Raw genomic sequence first — 21043 nt, forward strand, 5'->3', positions numbered from 1 at the left:
GCCCGCTTATGAAAGCGTTTACTGGACAATCATTTTCCTTAATTATTGAAAAGTTTAAATATTGTAGTGAGAGAATCTTTTCTTCTCTCCTTTTTTACTATAATTTACAGTGCAGTTATTTTAGTACAGAATGAAAACATAGTGTCTTCATGAAAATATTAGTTTTGTATTCAATGAAAATATGCATGATGATTGCGTGTGGAGACGTGGGATGTCATATATATATATATATACACACACACACACATATAAAGAATTCCAGTTTCACCTTTTAAAACGCTAATATCATTAGACTGTATATAAATTAATCTGTAAATATTCAGTATTGGGTCCTTATTATGCAATTTTTGTCAGATTAGTCAGTAATTTTGTCCCTTTAGTTTTCACTCCCTGAAAGAATTTTTCCTTTTTTTTTTTATTTTATTTTTTATTTTTTAAGGGAATGCCCATTAATTTGCTACCAGCTTGCCTTTCTTTGTTATGCTGGTTATATAGCAAATAATTATTGGTAAATTCTGTGCACGTTATGTAATAATAATATACGATGTGCGTCGGTAGCCATCTCCTGGTTCAAGGTACAGGTTCTTCATTATGAAACCCATGTCCTCTGTTATATAAAACATGGCTCTACAGATTACTTGGATTGTTTAGTTCATTTTTTCTCATGACGGTGAACGGGTTCCGTTAACAATGCGTGCCGTGGAGTCAAAACATTGTTGTATCTTCAGGATCCTTCCTGGTGACGTAAATCTAAGTGGCCTGATTGTTCGTCCTGGACAAGGCCCGAGGCGCCATCTCTGTTGTATCCGATTAGGAATGGAATTTCGATCTAAATATTATTCGGTTCCTCTGTTAACGTGAATCTCGAGTTGTAGTTCAACGTGACAGATCTCTCAAGGCGTAGTTCGTCGACATCTTCCTCCTTCCTTCTCTCTGTCGCAGTGTTGCCAACACCGAGAATGGAAGCAAGCTCAGTTCTGACCAAATCAAGCACTTGTATGTGGCAGCTCTGGGAACTTGAATGAAAGTTGAAGTTCACTTGTGTTCAGATAGGGTAACTGGAACCACCTCAGACAGTTTAAAGTGAGATCCTAACCACTGCCATTTGCCTCCACAGAAGATGAAACACGGAACCCCTTGATTACAAGGCCACTATATCGCCGGAGAGGCACTGTTTGAATCATTCGAACTTTTGCATGGCTGCTTCCAATATCACGAAATTTCTTCAATAATTTTGGAACAAGCGATTAGCCAATATTGCTTTAGCCCGTTCATAATCGTAAAAGAAAGAAGTTCCTTATATATTATACAGGGTGATTCAAAAGTCGCCTTACATACATAACACATTCACTTCAGCGCAGAGAGAAACCTTGGTATGCTCCAAGATAATATAATAGAATATAATTGCCTTTATTGAGCGGACGTGTTTCGGCTTCAAGGGCCGCTCTTACAGGATACAGTGATGCCTTTAGTTCTACACGAAGATGGTGTATTTTCCACCTTCTTTCCACAAGACTGCGACCCCCCCCCCTTTCCTCGCCCCACTACGGCGCGTGCGTACGCCAATGGCTGGATGTCGAGTTGCACGATCACTGGATTGGCCGCCGTGAACCCGTAGAATGGCCGCCACACTCCTCGGACTTGACACTTCCACAATCACTGGATTTGACACATCCACAATCACTGAATTGTCCGCCGTGGAATGGCCGCCACGCTCTCCGGAAGTGCCACTTTAACAACCACTGGATTGGCCACCTTGAACCCGTGGAATGGCCGCCACGCTCCCCGGACTTCCCACTATTTGTGGGATGACTTAAAGGTGATCGTGTATTAGGAGAAGATTAAGAGACGTTGTCCACTTGTAATGTCGCTTTCTTGAAGCAAGTTCTAAGATAACTGTCAAGATACTCCACACAGTGCAAGCCGAGTGGGTCAAACGCATTGACACGTGCATTCACAACACCGTGGGTCATATTGAACATATTGTGTAACCACGAAACTGCTTTGTATGCTATGTATGGTGACTTTTGAATCTCCCTGTACTATTAACCGTAATGTTTTCTCATCTAACAAATTATAACATTACGCTGTTTAAATAACAACACTGCAACGGTTTCTTCATCAGGCATTGCTGAGAGGGAGCAAACAACTTATGTCATTTGTCACGTGATGTATCGACTGCAGGTATTTGCAAGTATCTTAGTGGCGATACATGACACATTCTACAAACAGTTTGCCTGCTAGTTGACATGTACAGGGTGTCTGGTAATAGAAAATATCACATTTTAGAAACTACTGAATTTGCTATTTAGAAATTTGCATCCTGGGACTCCCCCTCTCAATCTCTCTCTCTCTCTCTCTCTCTCTCTCTCTCTCTCTCTCTCTCTCTCTCTTGCTTGTGTGTGTGGGTGGGGGGAGTGGAGAGAGGAGTAGGGGGCAGGCAGAGAGAGATACCCAACACTGCCTCCACCTGTCTGGGAAAGATATTACACTCTCTTGACCGACCACATTTCAGCCAGCCACAAACGCCACTGTGCCTTCTCCTGTGGGGTCCATATATTTTCTGCCGGTCGAGATTCAGATGGAAAAACAGCTGCATTTCCCTCGCACATGCTTCAATCTCTCACTTTCCAAGTTTCTCTTTTAATTTGTGCAAAATTCGAAATAATAAATACCTACTACTTTCAGAGTTTTTCACTAGTTATTTCCCGGACTTCCTTTACATATTTCCACTGACCTGCAAAATCAGGGAATGTTAGTTTTTCTCTTTTTTATGGCAGGCTTAAATAGTAAAAACATATTTCGCTTTTCATATTAAAATGTTTTTACATTTTGATTCTGTTCTTACTATTTATTGGATTGTCTGATTCAATTGAACACCTAACATTTAGGTATTAACATGTTAAAACTTTACAGATTCCTTGGCAATCAGCAAAGTTGTTTTTTTTCTTTTACCGAAATTAGTTAGAACCAGAAATGGTAATCTGGGTAAATATCAGGAAAAGTAAAGCTGGGAGTGCAGTGCACATATGCAGGAAATGGGGTAAAGGTTGTTGGGTCTTTGTTAAAATGTCCAGATTTAGCGACAAGATGTTTAAGTTGGTAACAGTGCTCTTTCCCGTAAAAAAAATAACAAAAACATTACAGGTCATGTGAATGAGTCTCTCATTAGCTTAATACATCAGATTTCCCCCTTCCTTTCCCGCGTGGTCCAAGCATCATATTTAGTGGCCAGAATTGCCCCCTTGACGTCCGTTAGGGCATTCCAAGTTTTTGCCTCTCGGATGGGGAGGCGATCGTCCTTTGTTCTTGCTTCTCAAATTGATCTCCTCCTTTGCCCGCCTCGGTGGCGTCTGCTGGAGAAGCATTTCGGAAGGATAAATGCTCTGTTCCTGGCTCCGGAGTCAAGCGAAGGAATGTGTGTCTCGGTTCGGACAGTTTGCCTCAGACGAACGGTTCGGTGAACAGTTCCACAGACTCGTTGCTACGGTTGTACGGTAGTTCAACTTGACCAAGAAGAAGGGTGTGAACTTTTCCATGTGTGTGCCCTACCAGTTGAGCTAGGAACGTGCATGATGCTTCACAGGCTGACGTGAATATTACTGTCGGGATATCAATCTGTAACTAACTAGGCTTAATTCCTGTTTTTCCTTTTGGAGCATAGGGCATCTGTGAAACTTCTCCATCTAATCCTGTTGGCAGCCATCTTCTTAATTGCATTCAATGATTTTCCCATTTCCAAGGCTTCATCGTCAATTGACTTTTTCCAGGTCTTCTTAGGTCGGCCACGTCTTCGGTTTCCCTGAGGATTCCAATACAATGCAGAATGCAAGGGCCTCCTCGATGGCGCAGTGGTAGCGTCGTCGCCTTGCAATCGAGGGGTCCTGGGTTCGATACCCGGTGGAGGCACATAGTGGTTCGAATCCCACTTTAAACTGTAGGCCTCGATTAACCTTACTGTGCATAAAGTAGACTTAAAACACCAACTTAATCACAACCCAATCTAATGCAGATTTATCAATGGATCTAACAGGCTTCCGAAGAGTGTGTCCAATCCATTTCCACTTCCTTTTTATTTAACTGGATATCAGTTGGTTGCTGGTGATTTCCCATGGGTCTTTATTCGTTATCATGTCAGGCCATTTTATACTTATTATCCGCTGTAGGCATGTATTAATTTTTAACAAAAGTTAGTATATTCTGCAGGATCACTCTCCATGTCGCGCAAGAATAAAGCAAGAATGTCTTAACATTCGTATTGAAAATGCGGATTTTTGTATTTCTGGAGATATTCTTATTTCTCCATATTGGGTGTAGTTGTAAAAAGGCTCCATTTGCATTTTTAATTCGGCTTTTGGCATCTTTATCTGTTCCACCATTTTGGTGACTACACTTCCAGGTAGGCCTATACAAATGAGTCAACATGTCCCATCCCAATGCTGTAAATTTCTTGCCCTTCTTTATTTTTGTTATTTCTCTCATCTCCTTTGTTTTATTTACATTTGAGTGTAATCCAGCTCTTCTTGCTTCCTGTTAGAGTTGTTTTAGTTTTCATCGATGTTTTTGAATTTTTGGGCTAGGAGTCAAATATTGTCAGCATATTCCAAGTCCTCTAACCTATCAACTATACTCCATTGGATATATCTTCTTCTTCCTTCCTTCCTTCCGCCACCATTCTCATCGCTCTATCCAAAACAAATAAAAAATATGGTTCTTCCTTCAAAACTATCTTTATTTAGTGGCTATTTGAAGGTGGTCTTTCTCTACCTTTGCAAACCAATAGTTTTTGGTTTTTTTTTTAGTTTTTTTTTATAAATAAAAATGTCCTTTGCTTTCAATGTTCGCAAAAGTTATTTTTCAATCGATCACCTTCATGCATAAGATGATGATAATCTGTCAGAAATCAAGGTTTTGTGTATTTACTGTGCTCCAAAGCTTTTAATTATACTTTTGTAAGAAAAATGTTTCGCAGATCTTGCTCAACGCTGGTAATGGCATTATACGGTACAAATAATCTCTGTACGTAGGTATTTAACCACATAGTTGGCAACACTACGGTAGATGGAGCAGCAGACCTTGTTGATGTACTGCGCCTACATGTCAACCCCTGCCCATTGTGGAGCAAAGGTATCATGCATAGAAGGTGATCTGTTGTTGAGTGGTTCGAGGTCACTTACTCCCATTTTCATGACCTGCTCCCCTTTGTCACCTAATACACACATGTTTTGTCAAATCGCCGCAAGATGGTGCTAAGGATTTCCATCCCGAAAACGAACGGGCTACGACTGGGAGTACTACGAGTTCATTCTTTTGAGATGGTAGAATATAATTACGGAAATGTTCCGAATACAAAAAAGTATTTTTGTAATTGTAATTCTGTGTCCAGCACTGCTGCCCTTGCTGTACTGGAATGAAATGCACGCACATGGTGTTGACACATACATAAATTATCTTTTAGATATGGCAGTTACATTATTTACTCAGGCATGTACACGTTAGCTACAACTTGAAATTGTCATTAAAAATTGAAGAAAATAAATGACAGTCGCGTTTCTTTCATTTGATTTCTGAGGTACCATGAGTAGAATGTATTACTCAAAATAAGTACGGTTAAAATGTCCGCATATAGTAATTGTAAGTACCCCAATTGCTGAAAATTAATTTCTAAGGTTTTGTATCTGCTTCTAAATGACATTTCAGATAATGTCTCATATGTGTACATTTTACGTACGTAAAATGGTTCAAATATACAATTTCTAAATAAAATACCAATTTTTGTTGCAAATTCTAACTCGCATTCTATTTTTTAAAAAATAAAATCGGCATATTTGACAAAGATTGACAACGAAAATCTTGTTTTAAAAGTACCCACATGTTCACTAACTAAACAATATTACATTGCTCATTATTGTGTAGTTTGAGACAGCCTTCATGCCTAAGTGGTTGTCTCTAAGGCTCCTGAGTTCGAATCGTGGTTACGGCATACGTTTCGTCGTAGTCATTGGCATTGAGAAATAACCCAACGCAAAAAGTGGGTGAGTTAAAATTATTGCAGTTCGATCAGGCTATTTTATATTATATACGTCTTACGTATATCTGGCACTTTAAAAATCACGATGCAATCGTTTCTACGTCATACTGCATATTACTCTTATGTAGTATATAATACTTAATGAAAATAATTACAGAAAACTCAGGGGGAGTAAATTTAGAATATCCCAAAATATTCAAAAATTTCTAGAATGATGTAGAATCGATTGAAATGTGTAAAATGAAACATTGAGTTCTATTAGTATAGTTCATCATATTTTTTAAGTTTTTGCGCGACTAAATAAGCTGGAATAATATATGTAATGAAAATCCAGATTCTAGTTATTAATTGCTAGTGGTTACTTCTCGGGGCTTATTTCGCAATGTCCGAATTGTGACCCTTTCCTGCAGTCGGTCCTTGCACCAATCGTAATTCCGCGAACTGGTTGAGCAATCGCGACAGTATACGGTGCAGGCGCCACTTGTATCTGGGATGAAGAAAGCATCGGCAAGATCTAAGGCAAACTTAATATCTTTACGGCCGCTTCTGTGAATTGGGACATTCGAATGAGAAATGGGGCTGCAAATGAATTTGTCTTGCTCTGCAGTTTTCCTGGTGGAAAACGTCTTTGTGTGACTATAAAGGCTAGAACTTATGAAAGCTGAGGAATGAGGTTATTGCTTTGCAGAGCCCGGTGGCAGCTTGAGAGATGCACTTTATCAAAATTTGGTTTCTTACCGCTAGATTCTCTAAACGATGGTATGTCTCGATGAGGCTACAGAACGACTTTTGCATGCCTTTGTGTACTCGGCAACTTACTTGCTTGAATCCTTCAAGCATGTTAACTTTATGCGTCGTGTTATGTGGAAAATTGTGCTTTTTCATCGAGGAAGTCTCGTGTTTCATTACGTTTTTTTTTAGTTTCTTCCAGTGCCTTAAAATAATAATAATAATAATAATAAAATGGTTGACGCAAGAATCCTTTTTTACATTTGTAGGGTGTTCGGGAAAATGCACATAAGCCGGTTATAATATCGCATGTGTAAAAGTACTAAACATTGACGTTACAACATGTGTATCATGCCTGTAATGTTTGCTATTAAGAGAATACACATAAAAAACTGTCTGCTATGAAATTGCATTTTTGACAGCCTGACGCGTGCTCAGAGCATGGAATCCGGTCTCTTGTTATCTGGTTTTCTGGACCGGACTATTATTTCCTTGAAATAGCACCTCAGTGTCTAAGCACATTTTCATAGTGTCCTCGAATGTTTACGCTAAATAGTTAGGTTCCAAATTACTACTTAATACTAACAAGGAAACTGCATAAGACACCCCCCCCCCAAAAAAAAATATATATATATATATTTGGGAACAAGAGGAACGAGAAATACAAGAACCTGTTCCATTTCTTCCAATCTGGAAGGCAGAGAAAAAGCGAGTTAAACTTTTAGGGATATCTTCATTGTACCAAAAGCACATTTTCAAAGAAGGTATTTGCGTTTTATGCCTGGGTAGTTTAATATGAAACCGACAGTTTCAAACTTCAGTACAATACTTTTTCAAGTCTCGTGCAGACGGTGTACTAATTGATGCTCTTCATGAGATGCACTGGTGTGTTGTGTTCTGCCTTAAATACACCATAACCGGAAATTACACATTTCCTACTATTAAACAAGCTGAAAGTGTTGTCGATACTTGATAGAAAAGAAAACACGACATATTTCACTTTGAAGCACTGTATCATGTAGTAATGTTCTCCAGTAAATAAGATTTTAACGTAGTTCATAATTATGGTAAGATGCATGGCTTTTTACAGACTGTTGATATCACCAGCATCATGATCGAGAACTTGCCATTTAAGGTCGAATTATGTACAGTCACAGTATTCTCTCCGACGTCATAGTTGCACCATTATTCGCAGCTACTCCTCTTCCAGTGTCTATAGCGAGTAATTATGCCTATTACCTTAATGAAGTGTCACGTGAGTAGAACGTTGATATCTTTCATATGGACAGAATTGATTTTTTGTCGGACATTTACAAATTTGTATAAAAAACACCAGAGTCAGTGAAAAAGCCATAACGATTTTCATTTTGTTACTTTTCCTAATGAACCAATGATTATGTCTTGGCATATATGCATAAAAGCTGATGAGAAAAACTAAAATCGTTGCTACTTAAGGCTGATTTGTGCCCAGCTCAGGCAGGAACAAGGCAAAGCATTGATTACCCTTCTGGCATGTGCAGGTAATAATCTAACTTCTTGTGAGGTTGCGAGGGCTTGAATCTGATCGAAGTTATGCCAATTACATACCGGAAATTCTTGGAATCCCGTCGTTCGAAATTGGTTCCTAATATTGGTGCAGCAGGTGTTCCTTGGTTCCTGTCCGGTCCGCCGTAACGGAATGTCGTTCCTTTTTTAAAATTTTCTTGCAGTGGGGTAATGGAAATTGTGTCTTCGGGGCGTTGCAGATGTTTTTCAGGATGTCTGAAATGCAATTGCTATAAATGCGTTCCACCGGAAAGCACCTTGGACTGACCTTCGCACTAAATTCAAGTTTCGGCATTTTGAAACTTAAAAATTAAGTTCTCGTCTTTTCCAAAAACCGACCGATTTAATTTATTTTTTGAGATGAGTGGAGACACGAAAATGTCAACCTCTTTTTCACGGACACTTCTGAGTTCTAACAATTCCATTGACTTTCATTACGATCACTAGAAAGAAAAGTTTACAGGATTCTGGTTGGGAAACCTGATGGTAACAGACCTGTAGGAAGGCCAAGACGAAGATGGAGGGATAGCGTTGAGATGGACCTAAAGGAAATCGAGAAGGATGGAAAAGATTGGATTCATCTTGCCCAGGATAGGGACAGGTCGTTGGGAGCCTCCAGTAACGCTCTACGTTGTAGCAGGGTTGGGTAGCAAAGTAAATACTTCATACATTTTCTACCTGGATGCTATCTTCGCTCTAGCATCAACCTTCCATGCCACATGAGAAACATATTCGGCTTCTACTATCGAATTAAATATTATGGTTACCCGTTTGAATTATAATTAAGAATTAACTAGTAGACCTACGTAAAAACGAATTACATCATTACATCAAAATTTAGCTTACATAAATTCTGCGTTAAGCCGTGGTAACAAAAAAATCGAGTATGTCTTTTATTTTTTATCGTCGTGAAAAAAAAGAAGTACCGTTTTTTTGTGTGTTTTTCAAACGATCGCTTTCTTTGAAGCTTTGTATGTAATTCGTTTTTACGTAGGTCTACTGGCTAATTTTTAATTGAGAGTCCAAACTCGGGTATCCATAATTTTTAATCCGATAGCAGTTGCAAGGCTAGGGGTGCCATGAAACTTTGACGGCCTAATGCACAAGGAATAGTCTTGTCGCCGACTGAATGCTATGTTGTCGTATGTCCATCTGCACTAACTTTCCAGAAGAGCTGATTTAACTTTGGCGTATGTGCATTTTGAATACACTACACGATTTGCGCAAACATTTTATTGTTCATAATTCACACCACTTGACATCCAGATACGTCGCACTAAAGGTATGGAACACAATATCATCATGAACTCATTTCCGAATAAAGTGGAGATACAACTAAACAACATTGAGTCGGCGTTACGGTGAGTCAGCAGTGTTTACTCATGTTGGTAAATACGTTACATATAATTTTTTTAGTTCATGTCAATTAATATGAATAAATCTTTATATTTGTGTATTAACCTTTCCGCCAAGTTTGAGGTGCAGTATGAGATGCATGAGTGTGAATGTACATTGTTTTGTTTACATTCAGTAAAAGCCGAAAAGTTCGCGATGCCTAGAATCACAACTTGGCTATCTTTAGGGCTTCGGGAGGTTCCCACTATCCCAACTACACAGTGGCGTGCCCAGGATTTTTGAAAGGAGGGGGGTTACGTATACTTTTTGTTAGTAGTCACCCCTCATTTTGCCATGTTTTTCCTGCTTTTCACGTTTTTTTTTTACTGGCCAAAGGGGGGGTGGGGTGGTACGACCCCCACTAAGCCCCCCTCGGGCAACTACACACCCTAAACCGTCGCAACAGCGACGCACGCAGGTGTATCGGCAGCCATCTTTAATTGACTGAATTCCCATAGTGGAACAGTGTATTTGAAATGAATGTTCAAAACATCCTCTATGGTTAAAGTATTGCATTGTCTGCGTGGCGGAGTGGCTAGCACAGCGTGCAATGACGCCAGAGGGCCCGGATTCGAATCCTGGCCTGGGCATGGGTGTTCTTTGTGAGTCTTCCGTCATCAATTTCATCCTCATCTTCGCGATTAGACAAAAGGGGCAGAAAAGCGAACTAAAATAAACTGTCATTCAATAAATTAAAGTATTCTTCGCTTCTTTAGGCAGACTACTTACACTGATTTTCTATACATCCAGGCAACTTGTGGTCCCATCATATTGTTTTGTTTACATAAGCAGAACTTCGTTGCAGCTTTGTGTGGGTGGAGATAGCCTGACTACCGATGTACAGTCACCGGCAAAAGAAATGGGACACGTATATCCTGAAATACTCGTTTCCATGCAAGGCGTTGTGTGTTGCCTAACTGTACGGCGGTGGTAGAAGTTGCCATTCAAAAATTTGCCATTAAAATCCTCTTATCGACGTAGCTTTAGGCAACACACACAATATATATTTTGTTTTGTATGTGACTGTACCTGTATTTTTACTATTATTTATTTTTTTAAAACAAACTGCTTCTCAGTTCGTGCTGCATTGATGAACGCCTTTGTTCTTCTTTGGAGAGGATTTATGATTGTCGTGCAGGAGTTGGTTTTTCAGTTTCTGGATAAAAGGCATCTGCGGGTGACAAATGAGTCATGACCCGTTGGGGGCGTTGTTTACAGGAGCGTTGTACTGCCTGAGGAATGCACACCTCCCGCTGCTCGGCGTCCGGGAAATGACCTAAGAGCTTCGCAAGGCTGTTTCAAGGACGCTCGCGTTTTTTTACTCTTTTCATTCGCAGGCTCGCTGCACCGTTCTGCACCGCCGCTCCTCGGGTTCATTGTCACTTCGCGTCCTCTCCGCTCGCACAGATTCGCTCGCCCTGCTCCAGAAAAACCGGCCCTTGGGCAGAGGTTCCAACTCCGGTGGGTTTTCCTTCTTTCCGCGGGAGTTTTCGCAAATCGGGATTCGTTCTTACAAGATTCGTTTCCCATCCCTGGTAGAAGAAACTATGACCAATTCAGGAGCCAGGTTTTCGTCCCCCCCCCCCCCCATATGGTCTAAGATAGCCATGAATTCAACTAAGATAACGCTACACATTTTGAAATATGATCTTAAAGCTCGGTTGGAATTTTGACTGACGCCAGGCGAGTTTTTTTCAAATTTTGCTTTTTTTCGAAAAACCGATATAATATTCCAAAATTGAAAAATTACATCAACTTTGAATTAGTTCTAGATCATTCAGGTGAATTTTCGTATTTGCTTTCACTGTCGTCTAGATATTATCAGTAGTTTAATAGACTTACGTAACCTCGAAACCTTTGAGGTTACCTAGACAACAGTGAAAGCACAATTCTAGAAGTAATTCCAAATTGTAATTTTTCAGATTTTGCGATATTAAATAAGTTTTTCGATAGAATAGGAAAATTGAAGAGGAAAAACCTTCCCTGGCGTCGGCGAAAGGCCCAGCTGAGCCTCAAAACATTTAATTTATTAATTAATACAAGATTGTATTTAAAGTGACAATTCATGCGCTAGAGTGGCATTCCTAAAGAAGAATAACTCGTAACAGCATGAGTAACTATGCAATACATTATGTGCCCGACTCTATCATATCGCCACAGATTTTAGAATTCGGTTAGCAACGGTGAAAAAATGTATAATGGCATATTTATTATTGTCCTCCGTGGCCGTGCGGTCTAAGGCGCTGTGCTTTGGGCTCCGACTGCGGGACGGCATGGGTTCGAGACCGCCTGGGTTCGGTCTCCGGGTTCTCGTCCTGTGTATGGGGCCGGTGGTAACCCACCATCGTGAGGAAATTGGGGAGCTACGAGTGAGTAGCGTAACCCGGTCTCGGAAATCTCCTACAACGGCTGAGGGTTCGACGTGCTGACCCCACGCTACTCCATTACCGGTTGAAGATCTCCACACCTCTAGGTAGGATTGTGGGAGGGAGGGAGACTGGCAGTCGGAAGATAGGCCAAGGCCCTTCGAGGGCTGGCCATATAATAAATAATAAAATAATAATTATTATTCTGATTTAATGATACGCGTGATGCAGAGAACACACACAAACTAAAAAAAAAGGTAATGGAAATTTCCATTAGCGAACTTGAAATATTAAAAATATACGTAGCTATATTTTATTTAGCGCTGTGAATTTGAAAATTCAGGCGCCCTGTATTTTTGTACCCCTGGTCCCACCCAACCCTAATTTGAACCTCTCCGTTGCTATTAGCCTATACCTGGTCTTCATTGTGTATTTGTTAAAAGTAGCGGGGTCTACGTTCGAATCCTGGGTAAGACATGTCTCGGTTGGGCCTTCTGCCTAAATAAATAAATAAAAAATTACAATAATAGTTTCCTAATTCTGAAGATTTCGTACTGCAAGCGGCGATTTTTATCTGGTTGATGTTGGAAACGCTGCGCTCAGTCCGTGAGAGATCGTCCCCAAGTGCTGCTTCCGAATGGAGCGAACACCCTGAGGCATCGCCTGCCTGATTTTTTTTCATCTTCGGAAAAATTAACTGATTGGCTTTCAGAAGTGAAGCAACTATTGTATCCGATTTCTGAGAAAGTTCACGCCCTGTGATATCTTTCAGCCTGGAACCACGTGGCGTTCCTTATATAATCACAGATTCTGACTCACCGATTTGCTTGTTAATGAGCCCACCATAACCAGTCATGTGCTCCCTGAAGCCAAGTATTTTTTTTTTAATGAACCAGCCTTCGCTTCCACTGTCAGTTCATTGCAGTTTGACGTCGTGTCATTTTCTTCATCTTCTGTCTTCGGAAAGTTACTTTTTAAAAGTTACTCCGTTACATCCAAGTACGTCCGGACTAACGTTGTGCACTTTATGATGATGATGATGATGATGATAATAATAATAATGAAAAGAGAAAAGGGTTCCCGGTTTCGATTCCCATTGCACAGTGGTTTAAACTTCAACCAAAGCTTTTTAAACAACAAATGAAAACAATGTTTTGCTTTTTTTTTGTTTTACTTGCATTCCCACATTGATGTTTAGTTTTCTATGATATCTAATTAATCAAGATGGGGGGTGGATAATAAATAAGAATTGCTGTGGTAAACCGGGTCAACTTTTCAGGATACGCCACTGCATCTGTCCCAAGCTATAAGATCGCTTCTGTTAATTTGACGTTGCCAGCAACTTTGGTATGAAGATTACTTACTGATATGTTGTAGCTGTACAGGGTTTGGCTTTATTAGCGGCTGTTTTAGGGCGTCCTGTTCTCGGTCTATCTGCAACGCTGCCGGATGACTCAAGTATTGACTTGGCCATTGAATCGTGTGTGATCCCTGGATATTGTGGATGACACCTCTTGAATTCGTCCGCCACCTCCCTGCAACTTCAGATGCTCACTAGCACGTCACACTAGCATTCTTCACTGAAACCTGAAATATAGAATAAGTTTTTCATGCGTGGAATGGTTTGGCCCGCACTGTATATATTTGTTTAAGGTCCTTGAATCTGGTTGTGCAACATGTTATAATTTATTACACCTGTGTATTCAAGGTGTGCTACATTAATAAGATTAAGGTATAAGGGGGTGGCCCTGTATGAAGACACCCAAATGTCAAATTTCCTTCCATGTAGCCACCCTGGATTGTATTTTGCAAACTATCGAAACTCTGGCGTCTGGGCTATATATGTATGTGTGTGTGTGAGAGAGAGAGAGAGAGAGAGAGAGTGATTGGATTACCCCTTCATCCATATATCCCATTTTATCACCATTCATCTTCGCGATTAGCCAAAAGTGGCTAAATAAAACAAATCAATGAAACTTTAATAAGATTTGAATATCTTGCACCACACTCCATAGATTTTAGTGGTGACTTGGGAAATCAGAGTTCTCAAGTTGTTTTGCTTTCCTGTGTCGGTAAATACTTATACTTTTTATTATAGAAACATTGAACTCACTGGCAAACAAACATTTGAATAAGTAGTATTTCTCCTTTGTACTTTCAGAGAGCAGCGTGGAGCCAGGCTACAGATCGGCAGTGCAAGAAAGTGCCGTGGTTGTCTCGCTCGAGATGTTCAGCCTCCTGCTCGAACGCTGCGTTTCTCTGTTGAAGGACCATGCGTCTTCTGGGAGGCTGATGATCAATGAGGATATGCAGGTGCTGCTCCCCGCGATTAAGGTGAGAAAGTAATTCTTTTTTCTTCTTCTTCGTTTATAAAAGGTATTAACTATATGTTTCTCACTGAAGCCCAAGACTCACTGTGAAAGTTTGTTGGAAATCATAGTCGGCAAATTTGTTACCCCCAGCTTCAATTCACATGTTCTGAAGATATCACTGACCTCTAAGTTGGCAATGTAGCTCTGCAGTGTCTTGTAATAAAGCTCTTACAGACTGTTTTGTTTACATGAAACGTTACCACTGTTAGGCCATGGATCACAAGAAGATATCACCACATTGCAGTTTTATTACATTGTCAACACACACTAGGAACACTATGTTCGAACTACTAGTAGGTCAGTTTTCTGCATTAAAAACATACATTTGTGATGCTGATAATCTTGTTGCGTGGAAAGTCTCTGCACAGGCTTTCCACGCAACGTTGAGGGCATTTGAAAGTGTGGCTAGAGGGAACTAAAAGAAAAGAAGAAGAAAGAGAACATTATCTAGAAGACAGTAATGAGATGAAGAATGCAAGATACACAATTAGGGAAGGCATATTGCATCGTTTACTTCAGGATGACTGAGCACTTAACAAGCAGTAGATAAATATTGAGACACATTGGAGGTCATTTGGGTTCTTTGCAGTTAACAACTGTTAAATGGAGATGAAATTTAAAAACAATTAAAGAAGGGTCTAGAACAGCATATACTTCATTTTTGAGAAAATTCAGATTAATTATTAATTTATGCAACCCTTTCTTATTGGCTGTTATTTTCTTTCCCTTTACAGGTTTGGTGCGATTGGTTGTTATGCCACAGTTCTGTATGGAATCCACCGCCTTCCTGTTCGGATTACAGAGTTGGGTAAGTATTCATTGAAAACTAGAAAATCTGCCATGATTTCAATTCTCTAACCACTTACCTTTGGCCTTCCTGATACCCAAGAATACTCATTTTAATAACCCAGGTTCAATTTTAAACTGTACCTATACGAATAAGACCCATTGAAAGAAACTTTATTTTTTGTCCAATTAGTTTCATTCATGCAAACCACAAGGTGCATTCCAGTTGTGATTAATTTTAAAATTTATCATAACATGACGATATATTGAACACTATCGTAAAAATGTAATTTTTTGCGGGCCCTTTTCATTTGTTCAACGTTTCATTCTTTACTCTTGACATAACCACATATGTAGCCTACGTGTCGAACAAGAAAAGTATGGTTGTGATTACATGTACAGAGATATTAATCGTTTATTAGTGGATTGTAAATCACAAATCTTAAATATATTTCATAACATTGACTTCACATTTTGTGCAGCTAGTGTGCACATTACACCTTGTAACCCTTGATACAGTAACTGATTCTATCTGTGCCGGAACACCTGTTACAACTAGTACATATAAATGTTGACATCATAAGTTGATAAACTAAAATATTGTTGAGCTTTTGTTTTGACTAATAATAAGTGCGGTGGTATTTTTCTTGATATCATCCTGTTTTGTGTAAACGTTAATTTACAACATTGTAGTAATGATGATGTTTCTTCTGCCGCAGCCCACCAGGCGACTCTTGGACTCGACTTGCCAACCTAGTGAACCTTCTGGAGAACCTTAAATACGACAAGGCAGAGTTGGCGACTGAAGCCTTAGAAGGTAAGTGAATCGTTGTAGCTTGCATCATAATCTTTTGTGCTGCATTTGAAACTTTGAATTCAAAAGCTGAAAGATCTCCTGGATATCGTGCTGGTTGCAGTTATCATCTTGTGATTGAACAGTCTGCAGTGATCGGATCGGACTGTTGAGTGCACTTTAGGGAGCCAGCTGCTTGAATAAAATAGGATGAATTGATTGTTCCAAACGGTGTTGCTTTACAATTTTTCTACTCTCAGAGATGTCCCAGTACTGTTTGCACCATGCCACGAGGCATATGTAGGGGATGGATGCCTCCCCGCTCATTGTTTCCTGAGACCATCACTTTTTGTGACGTGCCATTGCTGGTGTTAAAAAGGAATGTGTTGTTCCTTGTTTTAGTAGTCTAAAGACCGAAACACACATGTAAACAGATTTCCAGTAGCAATTTAATTTTCTTAGATGAAAAGGTGGTGATGTGAGATATCAAAATGGGTTAGAATTTCACAGGAAACGCGATGGTGTACTTAATTTTAAAAATCTTTAACTATTATGCTGTTTGAACGACAAGCGATTTCCAACACAGGAAGAAAACCTGGTGGAGATCGTGTTGTATTGCAGAAGCTTTCAACGACCGTCACTCAGGCAGATTACCAAGTTGAATGGGTACAGTTAGCATCATTTATCAAGTCACATATAACGAAAAACATCCGTGGTTCAAACAGCATTATGGTTAGTCACGCATCATTACCATCGTGTTTACCGTGAAATTCTAGCGCATTCTGATGTCACGTGACCACCATTCCATTTACACCAAGTTTTCCCCATTTCCTATATCGTGTAGCCCACAAGGAAATTTGATTTTTCTTTATCCTTATTTGTTTTCGGCGCGTGTTTCCACGCTTATGGACGGACCATCCTGTTCTTTTGTTCGAGTTGACTGACGGGCATTCGGGCGATGTGGTGGTCACATTGCGTCAGGAAAATCGTTAGTGTGCTGGTAGAGTTTCATTTGCAGAATGAATCGAAATAGTTACTTACCGTTCGCAAAGCCTTTATTGAAAATATTGTTGGAGAGGTTTAGCCGAGAGGATTAACAGGTTTTTGGAGAGCGAAGAGTGTTGTGAGTTTCAAGGCTGCTGGAACAGTCGTCGCTTTCCTGATCCTTCTTGCTACTCGCGTTGGTTAATATGGTGAATTGACAATTAATGAAGGGGAGGGGGCTCACTTTAAATGGCACGTCGATCTTCAGACTAGGACTCGTCTGATGGAAATTTTCAACAGTCACACACATATTTTATTAGTGTGTGCGTGTGTACACTCCCGATTGTGGTGGTAGCAACGCATTACGACGACAAGTGTCCCGGGTCCGTATCCTGGCATGGATGTTCTTTGTGAGTGCCTCTTCATTATATAATTACTCATCTTCAACGTTGCGATTAGCCAAAAGTGGTAGGAAAGCGACGTAAAATATTCTAATTCAGTCGGTCAAATCAACCGATTGTGGGAGTACTTGATTTGACGTGTCTCGTAGTGGTCTACGTTTGTAAACAAAGTCAGTAAACTTTTCATTGTCAACTATTATCATCCAAGCAAGAAGTTGGGTATAAAGAACGCACGGCACTGCTTTCCTGACGAATTCGGCCGAAAAAATCGAAATGGTTGTTTGGAATTGGTGGTCTGTGACGCCAGTAGTTCGGCGCCAGTATGACTGCCCTGCGTGGTGTTGTTTGATTCGCTCCATTTTAATGCACCGAATCAGTTCTCGTTGCACTTAAATTAGGTACTATAAAGTATTGCTAGAATTATGTTTATCTCATTTGAACTTATCACACCTAAGCTTAACTACATGTTGGTATTTTTGTCATTGCCTTGTAATCGAGGGGTTCCGGGTTCGATACCCGGTGGAGGCTCAAGTGGTTCGGATCCCACTTTAAACTGTAGGTCCAGTCCCGATTAGCCTTACTGTGCATAAAGTGGACTTAAAACACCAACTCAAACCAAACCAATGTTGGTATTTTTGTACTCACGTTTAGCTACTTATCTGCCTTAGGGCATCAGTTGGATAAGGAAATCTCGGACCTCCGTTGCGGAATGAGCGCGCTACGACGCCGGGTTCGAATCCCGGCCTGGGCATGAGTTGTCCCTTCAACAATTGCATCATATCCTCATCTTCGCGTTTAGCCAAAATTGGCAGAAAAGCAAAGTGAAATAAACCGCTAGTTTAAGTTACGGAGAAGCCTCGCATATTTATTAAGAGGCTTCATGCAGAGACAAGGCAGGAAAACTTTCGACCTTAGATCACAACACGGGAATCGAACCCGTATGATCCGCGTGGCAGTCAGACGACCTACCGTAACTGCTTTCCCCGAAAATATCCCTTTCTGCCTGCCTCCCTACTCATTGTTTCCTGAGACCATCACTTTTTGTGACGTTCCATCGCTGGTGTTAGAAAGAAATGTGCTGTTCGTTATTAAGTAGTCTAAAGGCCGAAACACACAGAAACGGATTTCCAGTAGCAATGCCCTAGTTGGGCTGGACTGGCTACCTGGCTGGAAATGATGCCTGCCAGGCCGACTGCTTGACTGGTTTTGACGAATGGACCGCGTTGCAACTGGCTTTCTGTGGAACAGAACAGCCAATCAGAGCGAAAGTTTAGTCATGTGAAGGTAATCTGTAGTAACAAACGATGTGCGTTCGTGTTCAGTAATATTTCGAAATTTATCCAAAGCTATTAGATTTGTACACGACAAATGTGATTAACCGATAATAAAAATCTTTATTGTTACCAGTGTTTGACATATTTAATAGAACAATTTTTTTTTCTGAATGAATCCTGCGAATCTCATGCATGATTATACATACCCGTGTTCATTATTGAGTATAAACCTTGATTACCATATTTTCATTCAAGTCAATTTTGTAGCCGATATTTTTCTTTTAGTTATTTTAATTTTTAATAATAGGTAGCTAGCTATTCTTGAAACTTGTGGGATCAAAAGTATACTGACAAGTACGATAACAAGTATCGTGTGAAGCGAAAACCAGCAGATGAGCAAGTACCACACGACTAGTCCCAAGTCCAACCTTAAAATCCAGCAGGAAATCTAGCCTCGTGTGATTCAGGCATTAGAAATGTACGTATTTTCCATCGCCAGATGTAAGTTAGTATCTGGTAAATAACGGTATACAGTCCAATTTGACGCGTTATTCATGGAAGGTAATCAATGTCGCATATCGAAGTGGTTTCGGGACTTGCCATTGGTGCGATTGACCGCCGTGTTGACTTCATAAGTTAATAATCGTGATGGCGCGACCAGATAGAAGAAATAACATGGCATTAATTGGGGATATAAAGTCGATTGATGTGGCTAATGCCACAGCAGGCACCGTGCAATGGGATGTGTGGAAACGTTGTCCCACGCTTCCGCGTATCGCTTGCAGCCGGCCATCTCGTTGGATTCCAGACGCCGCGTAACGGGAGTACAATGAAACCGTAAATCTTTTGTTCGGACCGCAAAACAAGAGGGTCGCCTGGTGACCATACACCTGTCAAAATACTTTCAGTAACGCCATATATGGATGCGAAGCCCATTTTGTCGCCACGGAGCTAATTAGGAATTGACCCGTTTTGAAGGTAAGAGGCAGACGAGACCCCTGACCATAGTTGCCAACTGTGACATACTTTCACTAGGTAATACGTAAGATAAAAGTATAGTTGAAGTCCTGATTCGAACGCCACTTAACTTCAAAGAAAGTTCAGAAATATCAGTTTCCTCTGACAACAATATGTCAAGTCCACGTGATCGCCATGTATGGATGCAAAGTTCATTTTGTCGCCACAGAGCTAATAAGGAACTGACCCGTTTTGAGGGTAAGATGCAGACGAGACCCCTGACCATAGTTGCCAAATGTGACACACTTTCACTAGGTAATACGTACGATAAAGGTATAGTTGAAGTCCTCATTCGAACGCCACTTGACTTCAAAGACAGTTCCGAAAGATCAGGTTTCCCTCTGCAGCCATATGTCAAGTCCACTGGAGCCCAGTATATCCTCCCCTCAAACCTTTCCCACCATTACAGTCATTACCACCATTTTAGGAACTGACTGTACCTACTTGTCAAGTCCACGTGGAGTAAATGAGATGTTGCCAATTCAATTTCTTTAGAGATTTCATAATGATAATGCGAGGTTGCGGTTATCTTTGCTATGTTGTGTTCTGCTATTTTTTTAATACACTGTGGAGACCTTGGGAGTGTAACGTCATCGCAGTTTGTGTTGGATGTGTAAACACTGCAGGTAAAAGTGGCAACAGCGCTTCTCAGAAAAACATGTGCTGGCTCGAAACCAGACACGCGCCCGGTCGGCTTCCTCTAGAGCATACAAAGATACCGAACTGGCGTTCGAAAATGGACTTCAACTTTATAAAGTTTTCTGTGCATGTAGCACCGTGCCAATAAGGCACATTTAGGGTATGTGGGGGGTTGGGTTACACACATTCTCGATCTCTGCCATTTTGTAGGTGGTGCGATCAGCACCAAGCTCCGGCCGCCTTTACCCCCTCCCCCTGAGGGTTACTCCCCAGGTACCCACTGATTTGAAGCTGGATGAGCCGCTTATGCGGAAACAAGGCCGGAAAAATTCCGACCTTAGATCACCCACCCCGGGGATCGAACCCTGGTCTCCCGCGTTGCAGTCAGACCACCACGGCTTCTTCATTATTAGCGTTCACTCAAACTAGAAAGATGCATGTACCGATAGGAACACTCTCAACAAATGGGCACGGTGAATGCGTGTCTTACTGTAACGCGGAAGTCTTGTGTTCGATTCCCGGGAAGTTTCTGTGGTAGAGATATACCGAGACGGGCTTGGTAAAAATTGAGGCGACAATCCGACCACACCCTTCGATTCATAGAACAAGATGGATTCTGTAAAAACCGAGACAAAGTGTCGATACCCCATGGAGGCACATACTGATTCGTATCCCACTTAGGACTGTAGGTCCAGTCCCGATTAGCTTATA

General features: G+C 40.7%; 1 protein-coding gene across 1 annotated transcript in view; it reads left to right on the plus strand.

The window, feature by feature from the left end:
* The window catches only part of Smg6 (Smg6 nonsense mediated mRNA decay factor), a 187987-nt gene that overhangs the window by 124735 nt on the left and 42209 nt on the right, over positions 1-21043 (plus strand). Inside the window, exons 16-18 of the mRNA XM_083125593.1 lie at positions 14228-14400; positions 15173-15246; positions 15944-16041. Coding sequence (XP_082981719.1) covers positions 14228-14400; positions 15173-15246; positions 15944-16041 — 345 coding nt within the window. The remainder of the gene's footprint in view (positions 1-14227; positions 14401-15172; positions 15247-15943; positions 16042-21043) is intronic.

Source organism: Lepisma saccharinum, chromosome 7 (assembly GCF_977018435.1).
Source record: "Lepisma saccharinum chromosome 7, izLepSacc3.1, whole genome shotgun sequence".
Classification (NCBI taxonomy): Eukaryota; Metazoa; Arthropoda; class Insecta; order Zygentoma; family Lepismatidae; genus Lepisma; species Lepisma saccharinum.